The sequence below is a fragment of the Pyrus communis genome, chromosome 8, assembly GCF_963583255.1.
Source record: "Pyrus communis chromosome 8, drPyrComm1.1, whole genome shotgun sequence".
NCBI lineage: Eukaryota > Viridiplantae > Streptophyta > Magnoliopsida > Rosales > Rosaceae > Pyrus > Pyrus communis.
Genome location: NC_084810.1, coordinates 15,491,290 through 15,507,824, shown reverse-complemented (window position 1 = coordinate 15,507,824; position 16,535 = coordinate 15,491,290). Strand labels below are relative to the sequence as shown.

At 35.7% G+C, this 16,535-nt stretch overlaps 1 protein-coding gene and 1 pseudogene across 1 annotated transcript; both read left to right on the top strand.

Moving 5' to 3' along the window:
* The first annotated feature begins 636 nt into the window (after positions 1–636).
* LOC137743018 (uncharacterized) lies at positions 637–3,967 on the top strand. Its single transcript, XM_068482939.1, has 3 exons — positions 637–2,609; positions 2,696–3,092; positions 3,197–3,967. The coding sequence occupies exons 1-3, from the start codon at positions 637–639 to the stop codon at positions 3,965–3,967; spliced, it is 3,141 nt and encodes a 1,046-aa protein (XP_068339040.1).
* A 4,121-nt stretch (positions 3,968–8,088) lies between these two features.
* Positions 8,089–12,060, top strand: LOC137741346 (alcohol-forming fatty acyl-CoA reductase-like; annotated as a pseudogene).
* Positions 12,061–16,535: the final 4,475 nt, after the last annotated feature.

Genomic DNA, 16,535 nt, shown 5'->3' with positions numbered 1-16,535 from the left:
TTAGTTGGATTTTGTGCATGGATGCAAAAGCATGCTTGCGGTCCAATTAATTATTGAATTGTCCCATTTTTTGGACAGTTTGGGAATGCATAGTTATGTGTTGTAGTTCGCGGTTCATAGATTAGGTTTCGATAGTGGAAATTTTGGTAACATTTCCTAATGTTCTTCGAGTACACAGTGGATATTATGTATCTACTGCATGCACTTGAAGAATTGTAAGGAGATGCTGTCGAAATTTGCCCATGTCGAAATTTAATCCATTGGAATCATAAATTACGGCACATAACTGTGTATTTTTGAATGGGATAGGCCCTTACCGGAGGAATAAGGTGAGAAGACAATAGTTGAAGTTGTTGTACTTTTATTGGGATTGCAGGCAAAATGGACAAACAGTGGATACAGAATCATAATAGATGTGCCATCGAGTACTTGGATGGAATAAATGATTTCATTGAATTCGCAACTAGACACAACCGAGGTTCAACTCATATTCGATGTCCCTGTAGGAAGTGTAACAACTCAATGAGGGAAACATTCGAAAATGTTCGATTTCATTTAGTAAGAAATGGGATGATGGAGACCTATACTACTTGGTATCATCATGGAGAACGATTAGACCAAGCTTCATCTTCATACATGACACGAGTGGAGACTGTTGAATGTAATGTGGATCCTAATGAACAAGTTATGGATATTCTAAATGATGTTTATCCATATGCTACAACCAACACCAATGAGGAAGGGGGAGATGACGGTTGTCCAACCATGGATAGTGAAGCATTCAAAAACTATGAAAAACTATTGAAAAATGCCAAGCAAGAATTATATCCGGGGTGTGAAAACTTTTCGATGCTCACAGCAATTGTGGAGTTGATGCATGGCAAGATCAAGTTTCGTTTGTCAAACAAGTGTTTCGATTACTTTTTAGGAGTTATCAAGAGGATGCTTCCAAAGGACAATTGTTTACCTGAAGATCATAAAAGTGCCCAAAAAGTGTTGAAGGGTCTTGGATTGGGGTATGAAAAAATTCATGCATGTGTAAATAATTGTATATTGTTCTATAAGGAGAACACGCAGTTGGATAAATGCCCTGTATGCAATGAGCCAAGGTTTAAAATGACATCACAAAATAGAAAGACCAAGATTCCACAAAAAGTAATGCGTTATCTTCCATTGAAGCCTAGGTTGCAACGATTGTACATGTCGATGCACACCGCTACCGATATGAGATGGCATAAAGAAGGAAGAGTAAATGACGATGTTATGAGGCATCCTGCAGATGGAGAAGCATGGAAAGAATTCGATCGAATGTACCCTGATTTTGCAGCTGACCCGCGAAACGTCAGATTGGGACTTGCCACCGACGGATTTAATCCGTTTGGGGTTCTAAACCAAATCCACAGCACTTGGCCGGTCGTCGTGTTTCCTTATAATCTGCCGCCTTGGAAGTGCATGAAGAAAGAATACATGATGTTGACTCTATTAATTACTGAAGATCCAGGAAAGTCCATTGATGTGTATTTGCGGCCGTTGGTAGATGAGCTAAAAGATTTATGGGAAAATGGTGTTCGTACATATGATAAGTATACTGGGCAAATGTTCACCATGAGAGCAGCAGTGATGTGGACAGTAAACGATTTTCCCGCGTATGCAATGGTTTCTGGGTGGATGACTAAGGGTTATTTGGCATGTCCAATATGCAAGGAGAACGTAACATCGTCTTGGCATGCGAGAAAAGTTTGTTATCTTGGTCATCGTAGATGGCTCCCTTGGGACAACGAGTGGCGCCAGAACGATAAAGCCTTCCACGGCACAAAAGAGACTCAACCAAGACCAAGAGAATGGTCTGGAGATGAGATTTTGGATCAATTAAACCGTTTGGAATTTGGTCATTTTGGCAAAGGGGTCAGTAAGCCTAGACCAACTACACATCTGAACTGGACACACAAGAGTATGTTATTTGAGCTCCCATACTGGTCAAAGTTAAAATTGAGACACAACCTCGATGTTATGCATATTGAGAAAAATGTGTTTGATACTTTGGTCGGGACAATTCTAGACATTGAAGGAAAAACGAAAGACACGGTCGAAGCTCGCCTTGATTTGGAACGAATGGGCATTAGGCCATCCTTGTGGATGAAGAAAGTTGGTGGTACATTGAAGAAAGGCCATCCTTTTTTTACAGTTAATCCAAATGGGAAGAAAGAGTTTTTCAACTTTATTTCTTCTGTAAAGTTTCCAGATGGGTATGCTTCCAATATCTCGCGTTGCGTGAACGTGAAAGGGTGTAAATTTTCAAACATGAAGAGTCATGATTGTCATGTGATACTCCAACGCCTTCTACCGGTTGGTATTCGACACTTATTGCCTCTTGATGTGGTGAAACCAATCGTGTTGTTGTCTACATTTTTTTCACAATTGACTGCAAGGTGTTTGCGGAAGTCGGATGTTAAACAATTGCAGGACGACATTGTGAACGTCTTATGCAAGTTCGAACAGATATTTCCTCCAGCTTTCTTTACAAGTATGATTCACGTGATGATTCACTTGCCAGATGAGGCATTACTTGCTGGACCAGTCAATTACCGATGGATGTATCCAATAGAAAGGTACTTAATTAAGCGTATATATATATAACATATTAATGATCAACGAACGCTTTGAATAATTTGTAGCATACCTTTTATTTGTGTAGATATCTTGGTGAGTTGAAAAAGTTTGTTCGAAATAGGGCAAAGCCCGAAGGATCACTTGTGGAGGCATGGGTCGCATATGAGTCACTTACTTTTTGTGCAATGTATCTTCAAGATGTTGAGACAGCTTTCAATCGTCCTCAACGCAATAATGACGGTGGTGTCAGAAAAGAGAAACTATATGTTTTTGCCCAAATTGCGCGACCATTCGGCGAGCCTGTAAAAGGCGAATCGTTTACCAAAAAAGACATGGAGGTAGCACATTGGTTCATACTCAACAATTGTGATGAGGTTTTGCCATACCTTGAAGAGCATGAACGGTTGATGAAGCGGGAACATCCTTCACATTTATATGCGAAGAAGCACCGTGAATTGTTTCCTTCGTGGTTTCACAAACATGTAAGTTGTATGTGTTTTGAATTCAACATATTTTCCAACTTGTTCATGCACGTCTTCAAATTTGGTTACACTAACAAGTTAACTTTTTGTATATGTTATATTAGATGAACAAATTGAAGGAATTGAATTCACCATCTTACGATGAAGAATTATATAACTTGGCAAGAGGACCGCTTCACGTTGAATTGTTCTCAGGTTGTCATGTCAACGGGATCAAGTTCTTGGGGGCAACACGTGATGACAAGTCGTCTACTCAAAATAGTGGTGTCCACGTCCCGGGTGCGGGCGACAGTGAAGACATTGATTTTTATGGTAAACTAACTAGTGTGGTACAATTGCTTTACAAAGACAGGTGTCAAGTGATACTGTTTAAGTGTCTTTGGTTTGATACAAACCCACATAACCGAACGAGTGTTAAGCGAGACCATGGTTTACTATCAATAAACACTACCAGACGTTGGTACGATGAAGACCCATACATTTTGGCAACTATGGCGAAACAAATATTCTTTCTAGACGACCCTAAAGCCGGCAATGGTTGGAAAGTTGTTCAGAAGATTGATCGAAGAGGGCTATATGATATTCCGGAACTAAATCAAGATGACAACGACGACAACATCGCTGACCAACAGTTATCATCTTTGATAAAAATTGGTGAAGAAACACTCCGAGATACTAATGTTGTCCAAGAACCGTTTGAAGTAGCTGGAGTTCCCGAATTCGAAATACCAATAGAGTCAATTTCAATTGACCTTGGTGATCTGCCACAATACAATGCACCGGAAGAGGCAAATGAAGATGAGGATGAATGGAAATCCGAAAATGATAGTAGTGAGGATAGCGAGAGTTATTATTGTAGTTCAGATGAGGATTAATATAAACTTGTAAAGGAAAAACCAGGAGATTCAGGAGAGGCAAAGTCAAACTAAAAAAAGGCACGGGAAGAATCTGATCGTGATCGTTTGAAGGTATTCTCCATTTTTACTTCGATTTGTTTCATGTAGTTTTGATAGGCAACGTATCTATGTATATCTATATGTATCTATGTATCTATGTGTATCTATATGTATATATGTGTGTATATATATATATGTATCTATGTGTATATATATATATATATATATGTATATGTGTGTGTGTGTATACATATTTGATGCATACTCTTACAGTTTGTGATGACCGCTGAGATTTTGTACTTGTCCATTTAACTGATACTTACTCTTACACTTGCAGGGTTGGATGGGCCCAAATTATTCAATTTCTACTGCTTGTGCTACAAGCAATTTCTGTATTTTGAATTCGGCTAATCATATCATTAGAGGTGATGCAGTAAGTATTCTGTGAATCATATTAAGTGGTAGAGTTTAGATGCAAATCATATTGGATGTCACAACGTAATTTGTGTTGGAATCTAGTCAGCTCTTTTGAAATGATGTGTCGTAATTTATAACTAAACCTAGTCATATCTATTGAGCTTGAGGTTTGAGTTTCTTAATTGTAGAAACGTTAAACAAGTGCAAAGTTACTGCATTGCGAAAGAAAGTTTGAAACTGTAATAATTGTTTCTTACTTACATGTAGACTTACCTAGTTGTTGTTTTTAACGAAATCTTGTTTTTGGTTATTGGACAGAATCGTGATGGCTTTGTTATGGGGGAAGGAGCTGGCGCTTTGCTTCTAGAAGAGTTAGAACATGCTAAGGTATTTTCTAAATCTTTGACCTTGGCAATGGCACTTGGGTGTCTGTCTGGATATCCTTTTTTCTTCTTTCTGTGTAGGATCACATCATCTGTAACTGTAAGGTTGTAGGTGCAAAGTCTGTAGGGACATTCTGTATCCTGTGGTTCCCTCAAGTTAATCCGTATCATGCTTTCTGTTACGTTTCTTGAACTTGCTGCTACCCCTATAGTCTCACAAACACATTTTCTAATCATTCATTTCTATCTTACAGAAAAGAGGATTTAATTCATCGATTTTTTTTTTTTTATTACAGAAAAGAGGTGCAACTATTTATGCAGAATTCCTTGGTGGAAGCTTCACATGTGATGCTTCTCACATTCTACGCTTTGGAAATCTCACTCCTATGCGTTATCTTTTGTTGAGCTGTGGAAATCTCACCCTGATGGTAATATGCGTTATCTTTGGAAATCTCACTCCTACGCTTCTCACATTCTTTTGTTGAGCTGTGGAACCAAGAAGTTTTTGGCAACTTGTTTCTGTTGATCTAGTAGAGGTTCATTATGAAAGAACATTATGTGGAAATATTTGTATGACTAATGTCGTTATAGCATGCTTTTTGTGTGAATAATTTTATTCGCCTTGCACTTTGTTTCAATGACTAATGTCGTACACTACTTGTTGTAGTTTTCTCTTTTTTTGTTTAGACATCTTGTATGCACATTTTCATATGGTTTATAATTAAATATTTTCTTGGTTTATTGTTTATTGTTTAGAATTGAATTACAATATTTATTAAAAATTAAATAAAAAATATTAATAAATCAAAAATATTTTTGTCAAAAAAAAAAAAAAAACATAAAAAGTTTGCGCGACGAAAAAGTTCCATAGGTCACGCAAAGAGGGTTTGCGTGACGTAGTTATGCGTCACGCAAAGTGTCTTTGAATGACGCCATCCCACTTTGCGTGACGCACACCTTGGTCACGCCAACCCACACCCCACTTCGCGTGACGCACAACTTGGTCACGCCAACCCACACCCCACTTTGCGTGACGCACACTTACGTCACGCCAACCCACTTCGCGTGACGCACACCTTCGTCACGCCAACCCACACCCCACTTTGCGTGACGCACACTTACGTCACGCCAACCCACTTTGCGTGACGCATATCTTCGTCACGCCAACCCACACACACTTTGCGTGACGCACACGTACGTCACGCAAACCTACTTTGCGTGACGCACACGTACGTCACGCAAACCCACTTTGCGCGACGCATGTGACTTGTTCGTCACGCAAAACTTTCTTTCACATGTGTGGCGCGACGCGCGACGAAGGTTCGTCACGCAATATTTTGCGCGACGTTTTTTTGACTTTGCGCGACGTAGGACCTACGTCACCCAAAGTATTTTTTGTACTAGTATATAACACTCAGAAAACTTTGCACGACGAACAACTTCGTCATGCAAACTGCTTTGTTCATTGTGTAAAACGTGTTATAAATGTGCATAAAATATGAGCGTTTCAGGGCATCTAGCTATTTCAGTGAAACGTTGTGCGACGAATATGTGGAAATTTTCGTCACGCAAACATTTGGCGGCAAAATTTTATTTTCCGCATTTTCTTGCACGATGACCACAAGTGTTCATTGCACAAAGTATTCTTACGCGACGAACACTTTTGTCGCATAATTTTTTTTTTTTTCCCCTTTCCTGCCATTTTTGTGCGCAACGAAATTTGTTTCGTCGCACAAGCTATTTTTTCTACTAATGAAGGGAATTTAAAATATTTATTAAAGGTTCAATTTGGACGCTGCTTTTATGTTTACCAAGCATTTTTTTGCCAACTTTAAAGTAAAGCAATTTTTGGTGAAGAATAGTTATACCTAAACGAGATGCAGCACAAAATGCATCGATAAAATAGGATGAGCTTGATAGCTTTCCTCAAAATCGATATGAATGTAAAATGCATCGAATCGAACCGTTCGAGTCCTACTTTGAAAGTAGGTCAAGACCTAACACAATATGTATGCTAATTGGATATGGCAATTGTTCAAAAAAATAAAAAAAATAAAAGATTTATATTTCATCGCGGGTCAATAAAGCTCCAGGTATTCAATCCAATTTTCTCTTTCTAATGCAGCTGAACTAACGCACAACCTCAAATAGTATTGATAATAATTAAAATCAAACTCAAAACCCGACCGATTGAGTTATGAGCATTATCCTGTAGGAAAATAACCATATATGTACATGATACAGTAACACTAGTCAACTAATTAGAAGCAGCATTACATCATATGATACTGGACGTAGCACAAAACCCTTACGTCCACGTATGAAGAGTAGTCAGCTCATAACAACACACACCGTCCATGACAACAGCACTCTGTACGTGTGTCTCTAATCCAAGAATGGTATACCTAGAAGCACAAAAAAACAATTATTAATTGGTGTAGATAGCTGTCCCAAGTTCTCAAAGGGTGTGGTATTAGTACTTTTCTAATAAAAGTTGGTATTCTGCTTGTAAAACAAAAGGAAAATCATCCTTTTCCCCCTTTACAAACAAGATTAAATAACAAAATTTTCTGTATACTTAAAAATGCGGGTATTAGTTACTTAGTAATACAGTCCTGTGATATTTTTATTTATTTGTAAGTGAGAGGTATTAGGTTCAATTTTCGCCAAATACGAATTTGGGCCACATTATTGCTAGCCCATTGTAAGACTTAGCTCACTTCTCATCCCTCTTAGTATAGACAATACCGTTTGCTAAAAGAAAATGCGGATATTAAAGCATATTATTCTAAAAATATATATAATGAAGGACCAAAGGATATTTTAGTTCAATACATGATTTTTATAATTTGGGTTTTAATTTGTCAAAATTTTATTTTCGACATTAGCATAAATATTCTATTATAAATTTAGGGCAATATCTCACTTGATACTTAGCCAAGCACAACTCCGCTCTACCCAAGCACAATGCCTCATTGATTGAATATATGTGTACTTATATTTTGTTAAGGAGATTTTAAATGCCTTCCCTAACCTAATTTTTTTTTTAAAATTAAATTAAATTTATTAATGAGAACCAAGTTTTCGTTTTGAGTACTCAACCACGTCTTCCAAGTTGCAACTATCACTTTGAATACGTCGTACATGAATGCATTCTAAATTTTAGTACAAGTACTGGTATATCCCAACAACGACTTAATTCCCTCCAAGGCTCTGAATCCATGGAAGCGTTTGAATATACTCAAAACAAAATGCTACTCACTTTCTCTGTGTCTCTTGATTTTATTCTAAACTTCACCAATGGAGTTGAAGACCATTCTGGGATATCTTCAAGAAAAGACCATTTTGGTTACTGGAGCCACAGGCTTCCTTGCAATGGGTATACCACCTCTCTTCTCTCTCTCTCTCTCTCTCTCTCTCTCTCTCTCTCTCTCTCTCTCTCTCTCTCTCTCTGTGTCTGAGTTACTTGCTAATATATGGCATATGCAGTATTTTTGGAGAAAATACTAAGGGTTCAACCGGATGTGAAAAAGGTCTACCTTCTTTTAAGAGCTCCGGATACCAAATAAGCCAAGGATCGAATGCATAATGAGGTTTGTATATACATAACGCTTCATTTCATTTTCTTTTATTTAGTTCTATAGTTAATGACGTTCACTTTATTTTAATTTTTTGATAAACATTTATATATTAAGATCATAGGAAAGGCGTTGTTCAAGGTTCTAAGGGAGAAGCTAGGTGCAGATTTTGATTCCTTTATTTCGGAAAAAGTTGTGGCTGTCCCAGGAGATGTAACTTCTGAAAACCTGGGGGTGCAAGACTTCAAATTGAGGGAAGAAATGTTCACTGAAATACAAATTATACTTAATTCTGCCACAACGACGAGTTTTGATGAACGGTAAGAGCTTTCACCCTACAATTGAGCTCATGTGTTGGCTGATGTCCTTCCCAATTACCGCTTGTGTGAAGAAAAAAAATTAATCACAAACTTCACTATTGAAATCCTATGTACATAAACACTACAATATGTTTTACATATATAATGTACAACACATACACTGTTAGTAATTGTATGTACAATTTCTTGATTAAAGTGATAAGTAAATAACCAAGTGTATACATATTTGCAGATATGATATTGCACTAGACGTGAATACATTCGGAGTTCTGCATGTGTTGAGTTTTGCAATGAAATGTATAAAACTAGAGATGCTTCTCCACGTATCAACCGGTCAGTTTACGTTTTTCAATCAATATAGCCTTTTCCTCTTCCTTTTATTTTCTGTTTGTCCCATACTGTACGTAGTTATCCTCTTCCTTTTTCAGTCATCTGCAATCATCATTTTTTTAGATACATTATCTTTAAATATATATGGGGAATGAAACCTTTTTATTTTGGGGTTTGTGTCCTTAATTGGATACATTTTGCTTAACTGATGGTGATCAATGATTGTTTTCCAGCTTATGTGTGTGGTGAAAGGGAAGGACCCATACCAGAGGACTCATCTTCATTCATGGATGAGAAAGCTAAAGGCACCACCAAATTTAATTTCCAAGTACGGGAAAAGAAAGTTGTAGAGAAGAAATTGAATGAACTAAAAGCACGAGGTGCTTCAGAAGAAAGTATTAGAGGCACCATGAAGGATTTTGGTATTGAAAGGTTGTTGAGCACCAATACCTAATTGTGCCCTATTGACCCTCACATATAAATTTTATATTTTGGCTTATTTTCCCCATATATTGATGACAATAAAAGTAAAAGAAATGCTAGTGCTGGTTGAAGTTTGCAACTCTTAACTATATTGTGCCATTCCAAAGTTGACTTATGCTAATTATCTTTTGTTTTTCTTTAACATAATTCCTAATTATCAGGGCCAAACTTTATGGATGGCCAAACACCTATGTATTTACAAAGGCAATGGGAGAAATATTTCTAGAGAACTCAAGACACAATTTACCTCTAGTCATCATCCGCCCAACCGTGGTTACCAGTACTTATAAGGAGCCATTTCCAGGTTGGATTCAAGGTTTCAGGTAATGATCTTGCATCATGCACCATAAAATTCTTAGTTTTTGAAATATATCTCGTTATTCAATAATTAAAAGTCATAAGTGCCAATAGTGATCGCCTTTAAAAGACGAACGAAAACTAAAATGTATGGTGATCCCACAAAGCAAAAATCATATATTTGTTTCTATTACAAAATCATTGATAGCGTTATTGTTGGTTATTGCAAAGGAAAACTGACATGCCTACTTGTTGATCCTATTTCTGTATTTGATATGGTTAAGTTCAAAGTCAATCAATCTCTTGATGCCTCCCAACACTACATACAATTATATATATGTATATTATGTACACGCATATGCATACGCATGTATATATGCATGATAAATTAATGGAAATTACGTCCACCACTCTGGTTTGTATTTCTCCTCTATTTTCTTTTTGTTAAATTTCTGTAAGCATTTTAATAGAAACAATATGTTTCTAATACGTTACTAAAGTGTGGTTAAATTCTATAAATTGCGCAGATTCCCGTAGATATGGTGGTAAATTCCATTATTTCAGCTATGGTTGTGATGCAAATCAATCTTCTATTTGTTGGATTTGTGACCAAGTGGACAACAAGACAAACAACTTTGGCTATAAAATTATAAACAAAAGAAGGTGGGAAACACCTTCCTTGTTTTGGGGAAGAAAATATGGGTTGTTTTTCCTTTTGTCTACCACCCGTGAGTTTTGGCTAAAAGGAAAAGAAAAAGTTGCTTTAAGAAAGGGAGCTCATTATTCGGTTTTGAAAGAGAAGAAAGAGAGCCTTTTCTTTTTGGTATATAGGGAGAAGAGCTCATTGTTTTCGGAGGTGGGGGGAGCGGCAGATGAGAGAAACCAGGGAGAGCATTCGGCTCTCCCATTTGAATATGAGCTGCTCCTTCCCACCATTTGTAATAATCCCATTTTGTTAGTAATCACTCAATCAAAGATGTTGGTGTTACTTGTGTAGCTTTTGGGAGAGAAGGATTTTGATATGTGTTTCTTCTTCTCCATTTGTTTCTTAGGTTGAGTGAGAGCTATTGGTTGTATGTGGGATTTGGGTTTGAGAGTTAAAACTCTATTTGTAATCTCCTTTTGACATTAGTGGAATTTCCTCGCCGTCTCGGAACTGGATGTAGGCTTACGCCGAACCAGTATAAATCCTTGTGTTATTTTGGATTATTTGTCTTGTAATATTTTGCCGTATTAGCTTTGATTTCATATTTGAAGCTTCCGCACAACACTATTGTCATTTACCATGTGGGATCCTCATTTGGAAACCCTATCCAATTTTGTGATATTCATAATTTTGTGTTCCGACACTTCACCAAAAGTCCCTGGGTTAATAAGGATGGAAACGCTGTTAAAGTCCGCAAGTGCACAATGTTTAGGACTATGGCTTCTTTTCGCATGTACATGCAAATTTGCTTCATGATACCTTTGCAGGTTTGTTCTTTCTACTTCCTCGGCAGTAGTGCTATACAATATAATATAAAAATCGCCAATATAATAGCGATTGCAAGTATGGATCATCTCATCTCGTGGAGAGATTTTTTGTGTACATAAAATATAGGATGGTACATCACATACCATAGTAAAAGGTTATAATAAAGTATACTTTAAAGTAAGACATATCAATTAACCTTATTGTTCACTTATATTATAACATGTGGTGTATCATCTTTGTTCTGGATACACAAAAATATTTTCATCTTGTCCACTGTGTGATCAAGATTGAATCAATTAATATCCGTTTATTAATAATACTCGTTTTATTGTTAATAACTGTTATCAAACATGGTAGTTTTTTTCAGTTCATTAATTTCCTTTCGTATGTTCTTATTTGCAATTTTGAGGGGATTAATGTTTGTAAGTAAAGCTTCAGGGGGATATTTCAAGGACATATATGTTAACAATAGCCAGAAACTCACATTGGTGATGCGCTTAGTAGAGCTATACAAACCCTACATGTTATTCAAGGGCATGTACGTATACTATACTTTTGTAACCAGACACTTATTCTCATTTTCCACTATTGAAGAGCATGGACAATAATAAATTAAACACGTTTTATTTGTAGATTTGATGACAACAATTCAGAGGAGCTGCAAAAGCTGACAAGTGAGTGTTACATAGACGCAAAAGAATTTAACTTTGATCCCAAATGCATTGATTGGGAAGACTATTTTATGAATACTCACATTCCTGGCCTCCGAAAGCATGTTATGGTTCAATGATTAACTTGAACAGATACATTCTCGTTATGATAACAATTGTACCTTTAGGCATGTATCAAATTCACATCCTTCTATCATTGCCTGCCTATATTGATTGTGATGAAGTTGATCATGAGTAAAGTAATTATATCAAAGTCTCATATTTGGTTTGTGGAATAGGTATTGAGAATGTCTTTTTTATGTTTACTAAAGTTAGTAATGGGCAGAAAATAACTAACACATATGTATGAAACTCTCATAAAGTAGGGAATTCCTTAGACTCGTTTTTAGCCACTAGTACAAAAAGGCCATAAGCGACGGTTTCCAACGTTGTCTCTATTGGATTGTGGACTATTTTAATGTGGATGTGTGCGAGAGCGAGGCGAATAAAGTCAGTGTAAATAATTATATTAACGTGCATAGTTAGCAGATAGTTGGATTCTGTTTAATCATATTAAATTAACCTATGTAATCGTGGTTAATTGACATGTATGTGTTCATGCAAAATAAATTAAGAATTCAACCATAAGACAGTGTAGCAATTAACATGCTCAAGAGTGCTAAATCAGAGGATTCCCATTCTTGAAAAGCAGCAGTAACATCCCTAGTTACTCCAGTTTCAATGTCCAACGCAAACTTAGGTGGAAACACAGCCGCGTCATCAAAATGATCAAACAATTTGTAGCCTTTCAACACATATTTAAACTAAAAATCCCACTTTGTGTAATTATGATCACCAAGTTTAATTTTCAACGTTCCCAACAATCCTTCAATTTTCACAATTATAGAAGCTATCATACTACTTCCAAGAATTACCAGTTTCAACAATTAGAAGTATCAAGAATTGCAGCCAAACAACTACTTCACTGCTGAACACTAAGACTCAAGTCAATGAAATCACTGTCTTTGGCCTTCGCAAATTTCAATAAAAAACAAATCTACAAAAGAAATTCGTAAGCAATGGCATTTAGTCTCTTAGATCTTCAGTAGTAATTCTTAAGGGTCATTTTGGTTCTCGTCTCTAATCAACCTAATTGTTAGACTGAAACCTTGTTTGTTTAAATATTTTGATATCAAGGTCCTTAGCATCATTTAAGAGATTTAACTCATGCATTTATGCATTTAATGTCCCACAAATTATGAAATTTAAACAAATTCAAATAATATTTTTAAAATATAATAAATAGTTAAAAATCAATTTTAAAGTAATATTGTTCTTCACTAAAAGTATAGCGAAAAAACAAAGGTGCCAACATAATTATTTACATATTTTAAAAAATAACTATTGATATTTTCTCAAACATAAAATAAATACATATAATTAGCATGGGTCAAGGTTCTAAAAGACGCTAGGTGCTAGTCGAGCAGCGGGCTAAAGCCAGGGTCTAGGTGGGCGCGTAGGCAGACTAGGCGGATTCAAGTAAATTCATTATATTTCGTGTAAATAAGTGTGTTTATACTTAAAAAATATATAATTTCATCATAAACTATAAAATAGAATGACATATGTATTATGAAGTATTGGAACATAATGAAAACATAGGGAACAAGCATATAGTGTGTGCTCATTTAAGTATCCAACAAGTCTCTTACAATTTATTGAAAAAAATTAAATGCAAAATGAAAGTTATCTATTTTCTGTCTAAATGACTCGCAACCTAAGCAGGTGTTACATCCCACATCACCCAGGGGAGTGGATCCTCTAAGCCTTATATGTATATTTCCATCTCTACCTAGCACGAGGCCTTTTGGGAGCTCACTGGCTTCGGGTTCCATCAAAACTCTGAAGTTAAGCAAGTTCGTTTGAGAGCAATCCCAAGATAGGTGGCCCATTGCGAAGTTCTCGTGTAAGTTGTGATTTAGTTTATTTTCGTGTCATTGTAGGTGCAATTGCTGAAGATGACAATAAATGGCCAAAAGGAGCAATTTGGTGCAGTTTTGGACTTGGATTGGATAACATGTGTATAGAGCATAATGGATGGACGTTTTTGAGTGTATATGCTCAAGATCTCAATTGCATAATGAGTTAGATATATTAATTTAATGCATACATGATGAATTTATACTCTAACATCTAGACAAACTCATGATATATATGCAGTGGTTTAAGTATACTTCATATAGGTATTTCACCACATATGAAATGACGATCGCATATCGTTGTTGTCTGTATCTTTTTAGATTTACGCCCACATTTCCATGTAAGTCATCTCTTGAAAAAGACTTTTCGATATGAGGGATCTTCACCCCCACAATTGGAAATGACTTTTGAAATTTGTTAACTGTTACCAATCTCACCCAGCCTTGTATCCAAACTACTGACAAGATAGAATATTAGTCTCAAAGACTATTTCAAGAAAAACATTTAGTACATACAAATTTTGTTCTTATGCCAAATCATTATATGAAGATACGAACCCCAACAATTTCAACCAAGTAATGAAGTTCATGCATGGCATTCATTATACTACTTTTCAACCATGCTCAAAATGCCTCAAAATGCATTAGTGGTTCATCAATATTGTTAATTGCAATTACCTGGAGTATACCGCAACCTGACCTGCAACTATTTTATTAAAATTGTCCTACCGCACTGATAATAAGTTAAATGTCATATGCTTTAAAAAACGACTATAAATGAAATATTAAAATATGTTTTTGTAAGTTAATTTCTTCCATAGGAATTAAGGGTATAAGCCCTTAACCGGAGTTAGTGACTTTAACTCCACATGCAATGGCACTCCTCTGTAAGATGGATTAGAACTTCTTGATCTCTAGTTGTCACCAAATCGTCAAAAAACCAACGTTCCTTTCTGTAATAGCTCTGATTATAGTATCACTTTAGCTCAACCACAAAATTATTAGACCCATACAGATCAAATTGATATCACGCATAAATCAACATCACAATTAAAATGCATGTAAGGAAACCTCACAATTAATTCCAAAATGGTGACAACCCCCACAATTTCTAATCATGTTGCAGTAAAAAGTGTAACCAATTTATTTAATAAATCACAATGTACGGTGAAGAAAAACTCCCACAAGTTCTTAGAAGCCTTAAAATTTTAATAAGGTAAGCAATATGCTGGGGCAAACCTTGCAGCTTCACCATAGAAGACAAACACAATATTACTCTATAGATATCGCAAACAAGTCAAATATATAAGTGACAAATAACAATCCATTAGAATTTGGAATGAATAATACATCTTTTACAACTAATTAAGGAGATTAAAACAACTCAAGCATATATGTGTGTGTCCTAAATCTATAACGCGTATATTTTCTAATTTAAGCTATCTGATTAAGAAGTGTAGCACATCAGAAGTATCCATAGCTAGCTCACCATGAACCCCTACAAATTGAGGGATATCTCCAGCAGATCTAGGACTTAAAAAACCTTATAGTGCATGCTCATATCATAAAATCGTCTTTAGCATATCACTACACTTTATCATAAGCACAACACGCGCATGAGGTATATGACCGACATTATAATAGATTATTAATACTTTGGCTATGACTATGGAATCATTCTCATATAATAAATTACTAAATAATTTTAAATTATACACAAATATAAATCAATAACAAATTAAAATAATGTGTCACTTATCTGTAAACTCCATAATAGAAAAAGACTTCAACCCCGTTTGGAACTCTCTGTATAGCTGACGGCAAGCGTATAGCATTGGCCTTACTACCAGCTTGTCTTAGTTGTTTCTTCAACTTTCATTTGCATAAAAACTTTCCATGCTAACATAGTTGTTAGTCTTTTGAGAGAACTCAACTCATGCACAACAAGAATCATTTGCTTTCACAACAGAGAAAGAGAAAAATATTAATTCATTTATTTGCAGTTCTTCATATGACTGAAGTTGAATTTGTGAGAAGTAATTAACTGAAGTAAACATAAAATTAAGTAATGTAATCTTGTACATCTGAGTCGTCTGAGTAAGAGCTAGGAGATTCTTAGAAATGACATACTTACAAAAACTGGGAGGTCATTCAAGTTATATAATTCACAAAGTAGAGTGCAGAAGAAAACTCCAGAAATTAAAATATTATAAAAAAGGAATGCAATTATCAGATAGCCCTCAACACTTTTAAGATTGGAATGTAATCTAGCAGGTTGGACAATTTAGACAAATATAACCGTTGTTATTGAAAACAATACAAAAACAAAACCTGAATTAAATTGCATGCCAATATCACTTGGGTAAAAAAAAATGATACAAAATAAATTATATCAGATGCCAAAGGCGTTCCTTATTCAACTCTCTACAAGAAAAGGTCCAACTAAACTATATTGGTATACTGAAGTAACACGAATTAATAGCACAATAACACTTTGATACCAGTTAACCAAAACTGGCAGCAAACTTAATTTTGAGATGATGATATTAAGTTCTGTACTTTGAAATTTTCTACTACATCTTCATAGAAAACTAGCCACCCAAAAAAAAAAAAAACAAACGTGCTGCCATCAAGCT

Coding starts and splice junctions, on each gene's coding strand:
- LOC137743018 (XM_068482939.1), top strand. CDS start 637: ATGACACGAGTGGAGACTGTTGAATGTAATGTGGATCCTAATGAACAA. Junction 2,610..2,695: donor TGGATGTATCCAATAGAAAG/GTACTTAATTAA, acceptor TTATTTGTGTAG/ATATCTTGGTGAGTTGAAAA. Junction 3,093..3,196: donor CTTCGTGGTTTCACAAACAT/GTAAGTTGTATG, acceptor ATGTTATATTAG/ATGAACAAATTGAAGGAATT.